Source organism: Aedes aegypti, chromosome 1 (assembly GCF_002204515.2).
Source record: "Aedes aegypti strain LVP_AGWG chromosome 1, AaegL5.0 Primary Assembly, whole genome shotgun sequence".
Classification (NCBI taxonomy): Eukaryota; Metazoa; Arthropoda; class Insecta; order Diptera; family Culicidae; genus Aedes; species Aedes aegypti.
Window position 1 is genome coordinate 235,511,134 of NC_035107.1, and position 19,111 is coordinate 235,530,244.

At 37.4% G+C, this 19,111-nt stretch overlaps 1 protein-coding gene across 13 annotated transcripts in view; it reads right to left on the bottom strand.

Annotated features, from left to right (window-relative positions):
• Positions 1–19,111, bottom strand: part of LOC5564681 (afadin) — a 331,635-nt gene that overhangs the window by 84,748 nt on the left and 227,776 nt on the right. For all 13 annotated transcript variants that reach the window (XM_021837294.1, XM_021837293.1, XM_021837291.1 and 10 more), the window contains one exon: positions 5,729–6,081. In XM_021837294.1, the coding sequence (XP_021692986.1) occupies positions 5,729–6,081 (353 nt within the window). The remainder of the gene's footprint in view (positions 1–5,728; positions 6,082–19,111) is intronic.

Sequence of the window (19,111 nt, forward strand, 5' to 3'; positions counted from 1 at the left end):
AACTTTTAGCTTTGTCCAATCATGTGCTTGAAAACAAAGAGCTACACAATCGGTGACCAATGGTTTTTAAGACGAGATCATAAGTTATGCGACTACCAAGTTCCTTCCAACACTGTTGACCACTTCCTTAGATAAGTCAGCATTCGCTTCTCACTAAATTTGTTCGACGCGTATTGACCTTCAAATTTTCATTCCTCGTCCATGCTACCTCTTCCTCCAGGCTACACCTCAGCCTCCAGGCTATATCTCCACGAAGGGGTTCTGCTTCCTAGTTCAGGCTCTGTTGCCTAATGGTCACCCTTCGAACCAGCGTTAGTATCTCGTTGAGACCTTAAGAGTATCCATTTCAAGTATCTGGACAAAACCTTTATATTGTTGTATGGCGTGATGCTGTTGGATAAACAATATGCATTTCGTACTATACACCCGTATGTGACTAGAACCTCATATTGGTCCACGGCATTCAGGATGAAAATTCATAAATTTTGAGCCGTCGCACGAATGAATGAATAGGATTACAAAAGTGTCTCTCTGAGGCCCTGCTGGACTTGATTCCGGGGCATTCGGATGTGGGCAGAACTTCATATTAGTCCATGGCATTATAGCTATGATGTTCAAGATAGAAAAAAATCACGAATTTTGAGCTGCCGTACGATATGAGTGAGTAGAATTACAAAAGTGTTCCTCTGAGGCCCTGCCGGAACTAATTCCGGAATATCCGGATATGGCCAGAACCTCATATTGGTTCTTTGCATTATATTTATGATGATCAAGATAAAAAATCATGAATTTTGAGCCGTCGCACGGAACTATTCTTTAAGTTTTAGAAAATGTCCTTTTTGGGTATATTCAGGAACCGTTGCCAAGTGACCGGGTATCCGAAATGGCCAGAATAAATGAGAACCAATGTCATTCGACCTTCTGGCATCTTTTTATTCTTAGAAAGTACACAATGAATAATTTTCTTACCGCGACTCTTGAAAAAACTACGTGAACCATCACTTCCGGAACGAATATACCCCATTTGAATCCGGGATAACTCCGGAACCAAGTGACCAATCCCATTTCTTCCGGAACATAATAAATCTTGAAGAATATGCGGTTCGTTTGAGACCAAAAGATCCAAAATCGATCCATAACTGGCTAAGATATGATTTTGTAAAGTTCATTTTTTAAGAAGAGACAGGGTTTGAGAGTTAATCAGATTTTTTTATCGCCAGATAGCCCTTGATCGAAGCGCCCTTGATCGAACCACCCGAACGCACCAGAACTGCGGCCAATTGAAAAGTCATCATGAAGCAGGCACTTCGGAAGCATCCTAAGGAAATGAAATCGGAGGAAGATATGGAGAAAAAAGGGGACTACCACGCAAAAAAAAAAATAACTCCAAATGTTGTGCAAGACCTTATGAGTAGAGGAAGAGAAAAGTTCGTGCATTTTGATATGGAATTGAAATTGAATGAAACAAACATGGGAAAATATTCATAACATGTTCTATTTTACTCCCTGAAAGTTAAAAGATGATTGGTTGAAAGTGCGAATTTTGCCAAATATTTGCGTGTTTCGCAATTTGATTTCGTACTCCCTTTAGAAAGAAATAAGAAAAAAATTCTCAGTAGCGCATTCTCCGCATTTTCTTCCAATTTACTGCAATCCTTTTCATCGGCCAAAACTGTTTGGCCATTGCACTATGGTCCAGGAATCAGTTTTACGCGGAAAGATGCATTTCGAGCTTCAGAATGAAACATTAGACAAAAACGGTCTTCTACAAAGTTGTTTGTATTAGTTGAGCCCTTTGTTTGGTTTAATTGAAAAATAGGGTGGACCACATTTTCATAGAAATGATTAAACTAACTTTCTTATTTGTAGAAATTATATTATACATGCTTCAGCAAAGTTGTAGACCATTCAATTTCAAGCAACTTTGCCAAAAAAAGTTTTTTTGTATCTCTTAAATTAACCGATTTAGAGCTTTTTTCCTACGGTGACATAGGGTGGTCCGAACAAAACTGGTTTTCTGACTCTAGAGTTTTCAATTCAAGTTTCTCATCAAAGTAGTCTATGAAACACTTTTAGAGCTTTGAAAAATGCGTAATTTGGTGAGTGAAGAAACTCGCTATCTCCTTCCGTTTAGGAGTTATTGTTGTTTTTCTCTCAAAAACATGCCTACTTTGATTGTGAATTTCTCTGATTGGGGCAAACATAAAAAATATCTTTTTACGGCGTTCAAAAGACAAAATAAAATTGTATATTATATCAAAAAATTACAGATGTGTTATTTTTGTAACTCTAATAAAACGTCTTGAAAGTCAAACATTTTTTATCACAAAAACTTTAATAACTTTTGAACTAAAATAGATATAAACAATCTTTTTGCATGAAAATATGCGTTTTGTTAAGTTCTAAAAGTCGTTCATAGACGACTTTGACGAGAAAATAATATTAAAAAAACTAGAGTTAAAAAACTTATTTTTGTTGGACCACCCTGCGATGATTAGGAAAAAATGCTCTAGATTGGTCAAATTTTGAGCTACGAAAAAACTTTTTTTGGCAAAGTTGATCAAAATTTCAAGTTCTACCGCTTTGTTTAAGAGCATATACCAGTATTTTTGCAAATAAAAAAGATGATTATATGATATGTGTGATATTGTGGACCACCCTAGTTTCAAATGACACAGTATGAAAGCTTACATTTTAAGAAACAATTTTGTAGAATATCATTTTTGTCTAAAAATTCATGTTCATGCTCAAAATGCAAAATAATAAAGTAATACATACTATGAAAATCTTAAAAATAGTTTTAGAGCCCTATCTTTCTTATTTCAGATTTCTCGTCAAAGCGGTCAATAAACGACTTTAAGAACTTAACAAAACGCAAATTTTCATGCAAAAATATTGATGATATCTATTTTAGTTCAAAAGTTATTAAAGTTTTTCTGCTCAAAATCCTTTGTTTTTCAAGACATTTTATTAGAGTTACAAAAATAACACATCTGTAATTTTTTGATATAATATACAATTTTATTTTGTCTTTTGAATGTCGTCAAAAGATATTTTTTATGTTTGCCCCAATCAGAGAAATTCACAATCAAAGTAGGCATGTTTTTGAGAGAAAAACAACAATAACTCCCAAACGGAAGAAGATAGCGAGTTTCTTCACTCACCAAATTACGCATTTTTTAAAGCTCTAAAAGTGTTTCATAGACTACTTTGATGAGAAATTTGAATTGAAAACTCTAGAGTCAGAAAACCAGTTTTGTTCGGACCACCCTATGTCACTGCAGGAAATAAGCTCTAAATCGGTCAATTTAAGAGATACAAGAAAACTTTTTTTGACAAAGTTGCTTGAAATTGAATGGTCTACAACTTTGCTGAAGCATGTATAATATAATTTCTACAAATAATAAAGTTAATTACACAATTTCTATGAAAATGTGGTCCACCCTAATTTTCAATAACACCAAACAAAGGGCTCAACTAATACAAACAACTTTGTAGAAGACCGTTTTTGTCTAATGTTTCATTCTAAAGCTCAAAATGCATCTTTCCGCGTAAAACTGATTCCTGGACCACTGTGCATTGTAAAAAGCTAAAAATGAAAGAAACCGTTTCCCATCTTTTGAATGTCCACAGTCGTATCATTTTCTTAAATGATTTATAAACCTGCAACCATGATTGCAAATTTGTTGGTTTTCCTCTTCATCATCAGAGTTGACCTTTTCCCAGATTTCACAAAAAAAAACGACGAAGCAAATGCAAAAAGGGAAAATTTCCTCTGGCTTTAATGGGGCATGAAATCGGGAAAAGTTTTCCTCCACAGTCAATCGATTTCCACTTGTTTCGTTGAAAAAGCGGAGATAAAGGTCAAGCGAATCGCTGCAAGCAGGATAACTTTATCAGTATCGAGACGAAGGACTGTGGGTTTGTTTGGATGAAATCCACAGGAGAAGCCGGACGCTATTTATAGTCCGATGTAATTGTGTTATAACTGCCGCTGGTGCTGCTTTTGCCGTCATGTCGCTATTGCCCAGCAGTGGTTGTTGTTAGCAGCGCCCACCATATCGAAAAGATTGGTCAAAATGGGATATATTTAGATCCCGTTTCGTTCGACGTCCGTCGTCCCTCAGGCGCAGGCCGCACAGTGGTCCAGATTTCAAAAAATCTGAAAAAATCACCCGTGAGAATTTACAAATAATAAAAATATTTTCCAACCTAAAACTATGAGCAAATGAAAACCGAAATTAGTACTATACCATTTATTTCCACTAAAGTTTGTATCCTTTATACTATAGATATTTCGAGCTCAACTGTAAAGGCGTCTTCAGTGCCGTGTACTAGACTCGACATAAAACTATATTTCGAAATTGAGTTTTTTACCAGCTTATTGAAAAACTGGACTTCTGTGGGTCGGCTGGATCAAAAAAAAAAAAAACTTGTAAATGCAGCAGCAACAGCAGGGAAGCGATAGAGCGAATCAGCTCCAACAACTGTTTATTGCTGCCGTCATAATTCTCGGCTTCACATGTCGTACTTTGTTGGATGTTTCTAACAGCTTTCATTATTGGGTGAACTGGAAAAATGCTAGGAAGACAATGAACCGCTGCAACTAAAGAGGATTTACATGGTCTGGATGACGGTGATGACGTAGTTTCACCATTCGATCTGGACCGGAGATAAGGATTCTGGATTGAGTGACATAATTAGGTCAGGATGTACGATGATGGAAGTTACAGACCACATAGTATTCTTTCTGAATGGCATTGCATCCCAAAGAGGATAGAACCTATTTCTCACTTTAGTTTAATGAGAACTTTTACATATTGAATCTTTCGGAAAATATAAAGGCTTTCAAAACATTCTCTTATCTAATGCAATTCTGAAGGTTCGATCAATATCTTCTTCGCATATATAGATATGAAATAATAAACGCGTATTTCAAATAACAGTTGACGTCGACAGTGTTAGTAACTCGCATCCACTGAAGACTGCAAGTGGTAGTCGAAATACGCGCCTCTGTCAAAAGATAAGCAATTAGGGTTGAATTAAAAGGTACAATATTGAAATATACAATTATTTACTCCCTTTATGTTTAATTTTTTGGGACAAAGTTGTTATTGAAAAAAAAAACGAGAAACCAAAAGAGCCAACCACCTCTTCTTCATCAGAATTGATAAAAACTTTAATTGATAATAGATAAACCTTAACTTTATCGAGGTTAAAACGTTAACGTCTTACACAAATGAAATGTTCCTTGACTTCCTTGGCAATGAATTATACAAGATACGATATATCTTCAAATTTTACTACAGACATGGGAAGTGAAAACATGTACATTTAGAATACTAACCTGGGAAACAGGCCTAGTTCAAAAAAGTATCAATTTAACTGACAAAAATTAAATTGTAATCAAGTCAAATTCCCAAAACAGTCCGCTGTTAAAAAAGTTGTCATTCCAAATTTCAATGGATCGGATTTGAAGGGCAAAGTACTTATTTTGACACAACCTTAATTGCGGATTCAGTGCGATGTTGAATTCAAATTCCAAATTCAAAAACTGACCTTCACCCAATTACATAGGTCTTCTCATAGTTCTCAGGATTCAAACTACTCCATCATTTATGATCCCATTTAGTGCGTATTTATGATAACAATGAACACATTGCCAAACAGCTTGACCCTGTTTTCCCCCCATGAATGATAACAATGTAGCTACGCAAAATCTACTCACATGCAATATCGTCGGCTGCTGGATGTGGTGCCCGTTGACGAAGGTGGTCCCGTCGGCGTGCAGCGGGGTCACCGTACAGACGCCGTCGTGCATCGAAATCAGACAGTGCCGTGCCTGGATCGAGGGGCCAAACAGCTGCAGCGCATTGGTGTTGGCCGAGCCGACCTCGATCGGTTCCGAGCCCAGTTTGACCCGCCGACCCCCGTCGCCACTGTGGGTGATTTCGATCAGCATCGGGCCCTCGCGATCCCCGCCCAGATTACCACCCCCGTTCGACACGCCGAGGGGCTTTTTCTTGCGCCTTCGGGGCTGCGAGTCGGCCGGCCGCCGCCGAACGTGGAACATTATGGATCCTGCAAAGGAAGAGAGAACGAAATCACATTTTAGTATTTACTCGTACAGTATACTTCGGAGTTATTCAGCTACATTATGGAAATCACATGAGATCATAACCAGGGATTGAATCCTGACAAAATCTCTGTAACAATCAAGATTTGCAGCACATCATGAGAGCTTATTTATCGTATACTGCTACAGATTTGATTAGATCGAGGGATAGCAGTGCATAATAAAACCCCTCTAAACAAGATCCAAACCTGGAGGACACTATTGCTATCGGAATTCGGGCATTAATTATCGAGTTAGTTAGTTAACTCCTACCCCAATGGTACACAATTCTGCAATGAGTGATCATAACTCGATTCTCACCATCCCCAGGGCTGGTAGCGACAGACGCAAAAGTATGGTTAAGGAGCCAGAAAAAACATTTGATGAATAACGATTTTTTGTGAGATCTCATGATGTTTTTTAGACGTGTAATATTTAAACTGACGCCAATTTTTTCAAGTTGAGAATCATGAAAATGACTAAGGTTTAATGTTGAGTAGCATTACAGCGACTGACTTATAAAACATGTTGCCACTGCGTGATGGATAGTAACTGGTGAGAATTGCACTTCGATTCAAATGAATAAGCGATGGGACATTCGACTAATTCTTGAAGTGCAAATTTTAGAAGATCTCATATTATTGATCTCAATAACGGCGCCGACCAAGTTCTTACAGTCGGCCAAGTTCTTGTTGGGATGGGATGAGGAAGAAATGTCAGTGTGTAATATTGTTTGCTTCTAGAGACCTAGAATACCTCTGCATCTCCATAATCCCACGGGAAGGGAGTTTCTGGATGTCACTTTTGGTCAGTGATGCGATCGATGGATAAGGAGGAAAAACACGACCCTTACTGAAAACTTGAATTGTGTTTTCACCTGGCGGTTAAAATATATTTGTAGAAGATTGAAAAAGAAACAAAGCTACTATTGAATCATCTTAATTTAATGCAGTTTGAGGCGAAGCAGGCGTTGAAACAGCAGTCGGCAAAAACGCCACAGCAGTTTTACTTTTATAGCTGGGGTTGTTCAACGGACATTTCGGAAGGGACACGGAAAACAAAACACACTCAAAATTTGAGTTTAAAACTCATAATTTGAGTTTAAACCAAAGATGTGACAAAATCTCAAACCTGTAAAAAAAGTTTTTATTTTGTACTTAAACCAAGAGAACTATTCAAAAATTAAATAAACATAAGTTTCTGGCCTAAACTTAAGCGTTTGGTACTAAAGTTGGGACTAGGCTTTAGGACCCTAGTCGTAGTTGCTACTCCGTGATTAACCCGATTATTCGAAATTGCCCAATGAATCAACCTCTTATTAAGTGTTGCGGTTTATTTAACCCTAGTTTAATTAGTCTTCAATACGCAACCCTGTAGTTCTCGGCATTTATAATATCGAACTATTCAAAGGTTATTTTTGATAAAAAAACGAAAAAGAATGGTATATGAAGTATGCATTAATACAGCGAAAGCATCAAAGGTAGTTGTTGAATTGTGTAAACAATTGAAACCTTCTTGGGCCAAATTTATAATGCAGTGATCACACTAGCAATATTGTTTGGCACAGAAGTATCAACGCTTACAAAAAAGGGCAGCAAACGGCTTGAAAAATACGAGAAAATAATGGTCAAGAGCAGTGGTTCTCAACTTTTTCTGTGCTGCGATCCCCTTTGAAGCTTTATAAACGTCTCGCGGAACCTCAAAGGTGAATGTTCTTGAAGTCAAATGTCAATCAACCAAATGCAAGAATCCTGCTATGATCATTTGGAGGAGTTTACTAATAACTTAGCCAGGTATATAGATTTCTGACTACTAGCATCTTTTCAAAAATATGACAAGGAACCTCCCTAAACAATGTTGACAAAATCCAACAAAAAAATAATGCAGGGCAAGTAGGATAAACCCCTTGGGAGCCTTCATCTTTCACTTTAACGTTGTGGATTTTTCTCCATCCGAAGTTCTGAAACTCTGCAGTAAATCGCATTTATGTCCGGTTTTAGAATAGAGTTAAGAAAAACTTGGGACAACAACGATTCACTTTAAGATGGTGGATTTATCTCGGCCGAAACTATGCAATTAAAACGTTTCTTCAAAACAACGCATTTTATCCCAAATATGAGCTCAGTAGCTTTCAAAATATCCTGCCGACGTGAAACAAAGGTGCAAAAAATAATTTACATTCATCAAATTCCAAATACCACTAGCTTTTCAATAAAAATATTCCGAGCAGTCAATAGAGTCCTAAAGCCCTGACCCAATTTTAGTACCAAACGCTTAAGTTTAGGCCAGAAACACATACTTACTCAATATTTAAATGCATTTCAATGGGTTACGATCACAAAACATTTTTTTCCTGATTTATGAGATTTGTCACACCCCTTGGTTTATACTTAAATTTCCGGTGTATTCTGCTTTCCCTGCCCCTTCTGAAATGTCAGAACAACCCCAGTGTTAAAAACTTGAGCCCCTGTGGCATTTTTGTCGACTAAGTGAACGTTAAACATGATAAAAAGGGTCAAGGTTCAAATTTGAACCCATGATTTTAAATAAAAGTTTAAATATGGTATCGTGTTATTTAATAAAAATAAGTTTTTTATCAAAAATTTTAGGACTCAATTGAAGATTTTACCAGAAAGCGTCAGCGTTCAAAGATACTCGCTAATGGGCTTCTATGCTCTGCTATATTTTGCTGTGAGGAGAATTTGTCAAAAGTTTCGCCAGGAAATCTGCGAAAGCTTTGTCAGATATCCGTGAGAAATCTTTGCAGAAATCTACCAAAGATCACTGCACAAAAATCGATCGGAAAATTTACTTGAAAACTTAATGAAAAAATCACAAGATTTCCGCGAATGATTTTTGTAAAAGCTGTTAAAAACTTGCTTTGTTCACTACTTTCAAAAATCAACAAAGTTCTGAGAAATTTTTGGAGGATCTTGCCAGGAAGCTGGGAAAATCCGCCAAGAACTAAACTATTTTCAAGATCACACTGAATTGAATTGGTATGGATCATCAGCGTTAAGTAATCATCTCTGGCTTGCTATGTAAGCCGACAGAATGATATTGAAGGTAATTTCCCAGTATTATCACAATTGAAAGAAACAAAAAAGGTTACGGCTTAAACATATTTGAAAGACGCAAAATTTGCAACTGGGTAATAAAAGCTGTCTTATTTATTACGTTATACTAAAATTGGAAATTTATGACCCTCATCCGTAACGCTTTTTGCAAGAAAAAAAATCAATTTTTTGTATGAGCCATAACGCTTGAAACTACTCCCCCACTCCCCTTCGAGATTTACGTACTTGTGGATGGCGTCTAATATATTAGGAAAAAAATCCTTTTATCAAGAGAAACGACACTTATTTTCAATGGCTTCACGGACCCCCTGAGAGCTCGTCACGGCCCCCTAGGGATCCGCGGACCACCGGTTGAGAAACCCTGGTCAAGATTATTGAGCATCATTGTACAAAAGGAAATTGAATATCATAAAAGTATTAAATGGTAAAACAATAAATATAATAATGAGAGTAGGGAGAATAAGTTATTTTGGCCACATTAAAAGAAGACCACGAAATCATCCTTTGAAAATAACATATAGATTCAAATTCAACAATAAAAAAGAGGGCAAGTCAAGTTATACATGGAATGCTATTGACAAACATATATTAAAACAAAACGCTGTAGAAATCTACAAACATCACATGTTTATCTCGATACTTGTAGTGACGAACAATCCATTCCATACCTTGATTGAAAATTACATAAGCGTAACGTACCCACAATGGAAATATGTATTATTTTAAGCATGAAACGAGCTCACCAGTCAGAAATCCATCCTCGACTTAACAGTCACAATTTCGATGCGAAATAGCTCCGATGCCAAACGAAAGAAGATCGAACCGATAAGAGAACAAAATCACAACGATTGTCTGCCGAAAAACGATCGCGATAGCTTGGGCCTTCACAAAGCACTCCATGAAAATTACTATGTTCTAATACTGAATAGTACTAAACCTTCGACCAAATTCTTTTTTAATCCCCATGCGTGATAAATCATAAGCTTTTTGATGGTGCATGAAAATCATGAAATGTTTCATTCGTAAAATATAAATTTTGTACTTAATTTTAATATCATAATTTTTAAGGTTTTGGCTCCACCTTATTAAACGTCATAGAAATAAAAAATATGTGTTTAGTACAACTTCATTCAACGATCATAGGAATATAATTCACATTATAATAATCTCAAAGTTAGTTGTTCTGGCCGCTTCTTTGTGTCAAGCTCGACCATTGTGCATTACTCTAATGTTGGTAAGCTCCATCGAAGTTAATACGCCAATCGCGTATTATCCTCGATTTTACCATAGTATTAACTTCGATGGAGCTTACCACTATAAGAGTATTTTTTGGAATTCCTCGCAGTGTCTGCATATTTCAACATACAGTCAACAACGCCGACCCTCAGTAGGATCCGTCATTCGTCGTTGAATTCTTCTTTGTGTGAATGATTTTTTTTTTTGACAATACATGCACGAATCTAATAGAGCGTGTATTCATTCTTTTAATTACTTTTTTTGCACTGATTCTCATGCACCTACTGATATTCGGTGTCAGCAAATTCAATTTCCCTTGTGAAAAATTCATTTCCATCAGAATACCCCACAAAACCATCCGCAAATTGAAAAAGTTGTATTTTTTAATTAAGAGATAACCATGATTCATCAACTAGAGGCAACACATTGCCGTTTTTTAAACCAGCAATATAAAATTCAGTCGTAGTTTTTTATATTCAATTCTCTATTCAGTGCCTCTAGGTGAAATTGAATTTTGAAATGACACCAACAGTGGGTGAAACTAAATGTTTGCGTGTGTAGCACCGATTCTCTTTCTCGTCGCATTCGCGCTCATAGTCAGATTGGCTGCTAGCGGAGTTTGTTTTTGTTCGTTTTCGAACTGATCGGGTATCATTCGGCTGATTCCTCGTGACATTACGATAATATTTCTGCTTGTATTACTTTATAATTTTCTACGATTTTCATCATTTTACGAATATCATCAGAAATTCATTCAGGTATTCTGTCAAAGATTTTCTATAAATTGTAATACGTTCAAGAGTTCATTTAGAGATTTTTTACAGACTTCCAAAGATATTTCTCATAGATTTTTGTTCAAAATATCATCATAAACTCAACCTGGATGTGTTCAAGGAAATACCCCTTGGAGTTGCTCCAAAGACTCTACCAGGAATGTCCCTAGAGATTCTTTTTTTTTTCTTTTTCAACGAGTCTCGAGTCCTCTAGGAATTTATGCAGTGATTCTTCCAACGATTTCTCTAGGATTTCCTTCAATATACCTATTTAGGACTTAATATATTCTACCGGAAATAACTTCGAAAATTTCCGAAAATTTCATCCAAAATTTCCGTTCAGGTTTTCTTTAAGACTTGAACCAAACTTCCTCAAACATGTATTTTTCCAGATATCTGGAAAAAAAATTCAGGAATATCTCAAGGAAATTTTCCAGCAAAAGGAAATCCTAAGGTAATTTCTAAAAAAAAAAATCTTGATTTTTTAAGAATTTCGGGGAATTTGCTAGAAAGAATTCATAGAAATACATTGGACAGAATCACTGAAGAAGGATAGAACCCGAGAAATTACTATAATAATGACTGCAGTGGTGCAAAACTTGGAAGATTCCATGAAGATTTTACTTGAGAAATACCACGCCAAATTTATTGAAGAATTCTCGCAAGATTTAATGTATTTCCTGGAATAATCACCGAGGGAATTTTCATAGCAAGTGTTGGGAGAAACTGTAGATGATTTTTGAAGAAATCCATATGAAACAGCCTAGAAAAAACTGGGCAATCTTAGTAGGAATTCTTGTAGGTTTTCTTGGAAAAATTCCTAATCAAATTTCCTTAAAACATCTGGTGTAAAACGTTTTGGATTTCTTGGAATAACTCCCCTGGGAATTATCGGAAGATATTCTAAAGTAACAATTGAAGAAATCTGTAGAAGGACAACTGGAATTTGCTAAAGAAACTCTTGGGATAGACTTTGGGAAAATTTTGTTGAAAATAACTGGTGGCTGTAGCGTTGGTGTGCTGAAGTATTCCTGGAGCATATTCTGGAAAAATCCCCTAAACATGCGCTGACGGATTTTATAGTCAAATTCCTCGGAAAATTGGGGAGGATTCCCTAAAGGGATACCAGAAGAAATCTCAGAAGAAAGCACTTGAAGTATTTTTGAAGTTTTTTCATAAGTAATTTGGGAATAATTCCAGAAAAACATGCGGAATAGTCGCGTAAAAATTTCTGAAAGTTTCGATGGTTTTTGGATTTTGCAATTGGATTCACGTGCAAGGTAAAAAGTGGCTTAAGACACCGTTTTGGTTAGAAAATAAACTTTAAATACTTTCCATTAAAAATCGATTTTCTTAGAGACTTGCATTAAAATAGTTACCCAGTCATTAGAAAAAGACCCACTACCAGCCCTGCCCCCTCCCAAGACTCCAAAAATAGATCACATTTTCAAAATCCACCCAAACGTAACGCGCATTATTGGTCGGCGGATAATCCATCATCGTTTGTGGCCACCTTTCTGTTCGATGGCAATGTGCTTGAAATTAACAGAACGCCACAATGATCGCATCGTAGAAAACCACTTTAAATTTTCCGGTTGAGACATTTGGATCGCGCTACCGAAGTTGGGCGTGAAAAGAGGCAGAAAACCGATCTATCGCGGTTGGTTCATTCATTCATAGGGAAGAAATTGGAAGTATCCAAGACACGAGTGGCATCCCGACTATGTTTTGACCGAGTGTATTAAATTTAAATTTAAGCCTTTTAGAAGTCTTAATGGTTGGCGCTTATTGCTTCAAAATGCTGAACGCAGGGGTTTTCAAACTATCATTGTTGATTTGTGCGTTACGTGTAGATATCAATCCAATGCGAAATCAGTACCCATCATACTCACGGGCTGTGTGTACACAAATTCATTCTGTTGACGAAAGTTTTGACCATACCTAAAGATATACAACAGTGCTTCTCAGTGCTACGTTACGGCCATGATAGCTACCACAAACAAAATGAACGATGAATATCTGAATTCGCACCTTCCTTCCAAACAAGTGGGATTTAAAACCGTCGTTAAATGTGGCAAAAATAGAAAATAGAACGTTTCTCCAGAATTCACGCTTTCATTCATGGGTAAAATGGACATTATTGAAAATTGCATCAAAATGAAAAATCAGTTCGATGTTTTAGACAAATTCCTGTAGGAATATGTAGATGAATACTATATAAAGAAGTACAAAATTTAGCAGGAATCATGATTTTTCATCTGTTGTATTTTGGCAGAATCAGCAAATATACCGAGAACCCCTGCTAATTGGTCAATGGGTTCTCTGGGTCGAGCAAATGCAATGGTTTACCGAGTAAATATACTCACTATACTTCGTTTTGAAATTCAATTTACAAGCCGGGTCCATGCTTCCCAAAGTGACGACGGAACGACAGCGGAACCGATTGACCGACCATCAACGATGTTCGTTAATTCATTTCGTTTCGAGATTATTGATTTTGCACCCAACCGCTGACTGCTAGCATGTGCAAGCAGTTTCGACTACATCATCGTCTACAGTGAGAGGCAAAATAAAGTGCCCACCTTACCAGTTTTCGAATTTCTCTCATTGATTTGGTTCAAATTAAAGTTAACACACCTAAATCTTTTGTGATATTTTATTTTTGATGTTCTTTTAAAGTTGCACTTACGAAATTTTGATTAAAAAAAGAATTTTACTTAAAGAAAAAGAAAATCAATTTGTATTGAAAAAATCGCCGACATCCAAGGAACGGTGAAGCATGGAGGAGGAAATGTGATGGTCTGGGGGTGTTTTTCATGGAGTGGAGTAGAAAACCTCGTGAAAATCGACGGAATAATGATGGCAGATTCCTACATTAACATCTTGCTGGAAAATCTGGAGGTTTCGCTGATCCAGACGGGCCTTGAAGAGAAATTCATATTTCTCTAGAACAACGACCCGAAGCATACTGGAAAGAAGACCAAGTCTTTTTTCCGGTCTTGTCGGATTAAACCGCTGGAATGGCCTCCACAAAGCCCAGACCTCAACCCCATCGAGAATTTGTGGGCGATTCTCGATGCCAGGGTTGAAAAAACTGGTGTTACCAACAAAAATAATTATTTTGAAGCCTTGGAGCGCGCCTGGGAAGAACTAGATCCACAACACCTACAAAACCTGGTGAAAAGCATGCCGAAGAGCCTCCAGCAAGTCCTTAAGGCCAAAGGAGGACACATTAACTATTAAATTGCTTTTTATTTTTCTTAAATCATCTTTTCTGGGGCCAAGAAGGAAGTGGGCACTTATTTTTGTCACTACTTTTTTTTCAATACAAATTGATTTTCTTTTTCTTTAAGTAAAATTCTTTTTTTTATCAAAATTTCGTAAGTGCAACTTTAAAAGAACATCAAAAATAAAATATCACAAAAGATTTAGGTGTGTTAACTTTAATTTGAACCAAATCAATGAGAGAAATTCGAAAACTGGTAAGGTGGGCACTTTATTTTGCCTCTCACTGTATATCTAGTTCAGTAGCAACGCTGGCCATAAGGGCATAATTGTCCTATATGTGGAAAAAGTAGCCATTGAGAAAATAACGTTCAAAGTTTGTAGTTATTCAAATGTTCATAATTTCCTACTCTCTTTAACTCAATATTGAAGGGACCACCGAGTTAGGAAGGTTCTTCTTCTTTCTAGCGTTTCGTCCCAACTGGGACAGAGAATGCTGTTCAGTATTTTTTTCAGTAATTTTATCGTGAGTGATAGATGCGATCAAGAAATGTGTTGTTCCGAAAATCCATATGGGTCAGTTATGCTTCCATGGCCGGTACAGGTTTGTATCAATTAGGTGTCTTCCACCAGTTTGGTTTATGACGCTCTATCGGTATAGTGTGCGAGGGTGTGTGAAAGTACAAAGCTGCATTGTGACACCAGAAACGGTTTGAGAGCTCCAGTCGTCCAGACCAGATGCCAGAGTAAGCCGGAGCCAAAGATCCGACCGAATGTTAATTTTCCACTCGATTGGATGCGTTGTGAGTGGTCGTCGTTCTCGTTGTTGGTTCTGGGATTTTGTCGGAGTATTAACAAGAACGAGGAACATGGTCGACAATCAATTATGAACACATGTATTAATTGGTTGTTGGGAGCCAAGAGAGGCCCTCGAGATTGGTGCAGGGACATAACTTAATCTGCTCGGAATCGATGTTTTTGATAAATGCTTAATGATATAGAAACTGAGGTGGAATAATACATGAAGAGAGAAAATGCTTACTTCACTGCAGTGTATTCCGTGCATCAAGAAAATTTTAATGAACAAAATATTTACAAAGTGAATAAGTGAATTACCCACAGTTCAAAAGTTACTCTCAAAATCTTGTTTGAATTGCTTTTATGTGGCATGACAAATATCTGTTAGACATAATTTATGGAATGATTTTGAAAATCTTGAAGTATTTTTGGTGAGTTTTGTGACAGATAGTTTCCTAGATATTTGAACGAGAATATTGTAAGTCATTCACCATTATACGTAGTTTCAACCAGGAGTTAAATACTTAGAAAATTTAAAATATCTCTCACTTATCGCTCTCTGTAACAATCATGATCCGCAACACATCATGAAAGTCTGTTTATCATCTTTCGCTACATTTCTGGTTGAATCGGAGGGATAACAGTGCATGATTAAACTCATCTAAACAAGCTCCAAACCTATTGCCATAGGATGTTTGGGAATTGTTAATCATGTCAGTTAAGGTGAAGATGCATCAAACTAAGAGCCATCAAACTAAGCAGCCGTTCAAACTGAAATCGTAATCGATTGGTCACCACCAACGTGTGACCAATCCATTAGGTTTTGAGCTCAAGCCGCTGTCTGGTTATCTTGTGCTCCTGAAAATTTGAGGTTTGACTTCGATGCATCTTCACCTTAAATGAAACGTCTTCTCCCTAGGCTATCAGATCATCAATCGTAATTGGTAATCATTTGGGGAATTCTGAACACGATGAACGTAAAAAAGTTATTCATGTATAATAAACTTTCAGTAAAATGCGTACATGTTGAGCAGGATGGTTTAAATCCTACTTTACTCAATCAACTTCCCAACTTTATCGATCACAGACTGAGCTCCGCTGCCTAGATAAAACAAATCTCATGTTTACAGTTTCTGACGAACTTTTTGCTTACTCAACTAAGCTGATCTTTCTGGGCTGCCGTCACGCCGAACTTCAATCACTTCCAGTTGCGTGACATGACGGGGAACAGTAGCAGCAAATATGACGACACAGCATCCTCACCATCACCGTCTTGAGATGTTGGGCCAGGGAGAGGTTGCGTCTTATCTCGGTAATCAGGTTTCACCTCCGATGAATCACCTGGAGGCGGCCACACGCTACCGGAAAGATGGCTTGGCGGTGCAAACATGTCGCCGGTTGACGATGATGGGCAAGGCAATGACGGTAGCCTTCGTTAGTCTAGTGGTAACGTCAGCGGCTACCAAGCAGAGCCATGCTGAAGGTGTCTGGGTTCGATTCCGTGTCAGTCCTGTTCTTTTCGTAATGGAAATTTCTCAGACTTCCTTGTACATAGAGTAATGTCGTGCCTGTGATACATGATATACGAATGCGAAAATGGCAACTTTGGCAAAGAAGGCTTTCAGTTAATAAGTGTGGATGTGCCTTTAGAACACTAAGCTGGGAAGCAGGCTCTGTCCCAATAGGAACGTAATGCAAAAAAAGAAGACGAAGAAGAAAAAGACGTCGTCGGTGTCGCTTGCTGAGATTGAAGTTGATTGAGCTGGAAAGACGCGCCAAAGACAGTCAGTGTGATGGTGATTTTATGATGACAGAGAAAAAATCGATTCTACGGTTCAAAGTCGGTGGGATGGGTTGGTGGTGCAATCCATCCAGCTCCCAGCAAGGAGAGTAATTCTATCTAAAAGGATTGCTGATGGGAAGTGACTTTGGGACGGCTGATTTACGACGTGAGATGAGAGTGAAGGAACAAGCGACCTTATGATTTTATTTTGTTTTTCAAGAACATCTTTCAAGTCTGAATTATTGTATTACAGTACCAGAAATCTTTAAGATCTTTGAAGACGTTTAAAGACATACACACTTGCCGTTATTCTGATAAGGATAAAAATGTACTACAACTTAATGTGTTTTTAAAGAGTACGCATACATACAGCTGCTTTCAAAAACATTTGTATTAAAGTCATAAACAATCAAATTCAGCAGCACACCTCGGCATCAGCTGGCTGTTTCCCATGACAAAAGCATCCACGGCTATTGCCCGGATGAGTGCTACTCTTACACTTTTGGTCCGCTGGGTACAATCTTAGTCAGGCACAGTTTTGTCCTCTCCACACACAACAAAAAAAAATCTAGCACTTTTTTCAGTCCAGTGATTGCTCACGAAGCAGCAAGCATTTGTTCACCTTGCGACAAAGGATACAGTTCTGAAACAATCGCAAGCTATGGTACCATAATTTCAGGTAAAATTGATCAGTTTCTACGGTTTGTCATGTCTGTTTTCCTTAACGTTGCCAAAACATAGTATGACCATGAGCCCTATTGACTCATTCATTGAAATTTTCTTTCAAAAGTTATTTTAAGTAATCCTCAAAATAATGTTTAAAACAATAAAATCGGTTAATCCATTTCAGGATAAAATTCATCATGTTTCGATAGGTTGATTGTTTGATTCAAAAAAATGCTTCTCACTTGACTATGCTTGCTGAGTTCTTGCCAATTCATCTTATGGGCAAAATAAATAATCAAATTTCAAGAATAGCACGTAGAAAGCCTAAATGTAGATAATTTGCAAGATAATTCCTAGATGTTAAACAGAAATTCAATAGTTTCAACGAATTTTGATGACAAAATCATTTCCATAGATATATTTCACACTTTCAGGCTGTCCTTGTTCAGTATCTGAAGTTTGTCAATGTCTGTCATTACCATTCCAAACACGAATTTTGCATAGAATATATTGATTTTAATTCTCCTTTTGCAGGAAAGTGATCAATTTCACCTGACTTTACAGTGCCGCCTCCACTCTCCCTCACGGAGCTTTCCGAGAGCAGCATGCGGAGCTTTTCGGTGGAGTTGTCCTTTCCGAAATAATGTTCTTTCGACACACTTGTGGAACGAGATTGCTGCCGGCAGTTTTGTGTGTCCCCAGTGAGTGCGGAGCGTGTTTCAGAATTTCTTTGTTTTAGCGCTTCTATGCCTCCTCTCGATAGTCTCTACGGTAGACTACGTCGTTTTACGAGCCGGTTCAATTTGATTGGCGTCGGATTTAAGTGCATACGAGAATACTTTGAAATCGAGTTTCTGCTAGGTGGAAGCAGCTTGATGCAATCGTATTTATGGTTTTCGTCTAGCGCAGTGGCAGTTATATTTTTTAAAACATTCAGAAAGCCACGGAGAGTGATCTTCTTAAATGTAAATTCAAGTCACAATGACAAAATGTATTTATCGTGAACCTTTGTAAAGGGATGGTACACAAATTATGTCACGCTAAATTTCAACTTTTTTGACCCCCTCCCCCCCCCCTCGCAGCGTGACGTAATTTGTGCATGACCCCAAATTCCTTCACAATCCGGAGGAATTCAAGGAAGTCCAGATGAAAGAGTTGAAGCCAAAAAAATAATGAATAAATAGATTCTATCAGTCTCAATACTGATGTGTTTGATTAACTGTTTATTCGCAAACATGCCCTCAGACCGCTTCTTTATATTTTCGGATAGCCTCAGTGGGGCACTTTGGTGGATGAAACTTGAAAAACATGCATCCTTACTTTCTTACAAAAATAAGAGAGCAGATGTGTGCACTATTCGAAAGATCATACAAGACTACCTTTGTGTGGGTCCCCTCTTATTACTTAATTTGTGGCAATAAGACGGCGGACTCTCTCG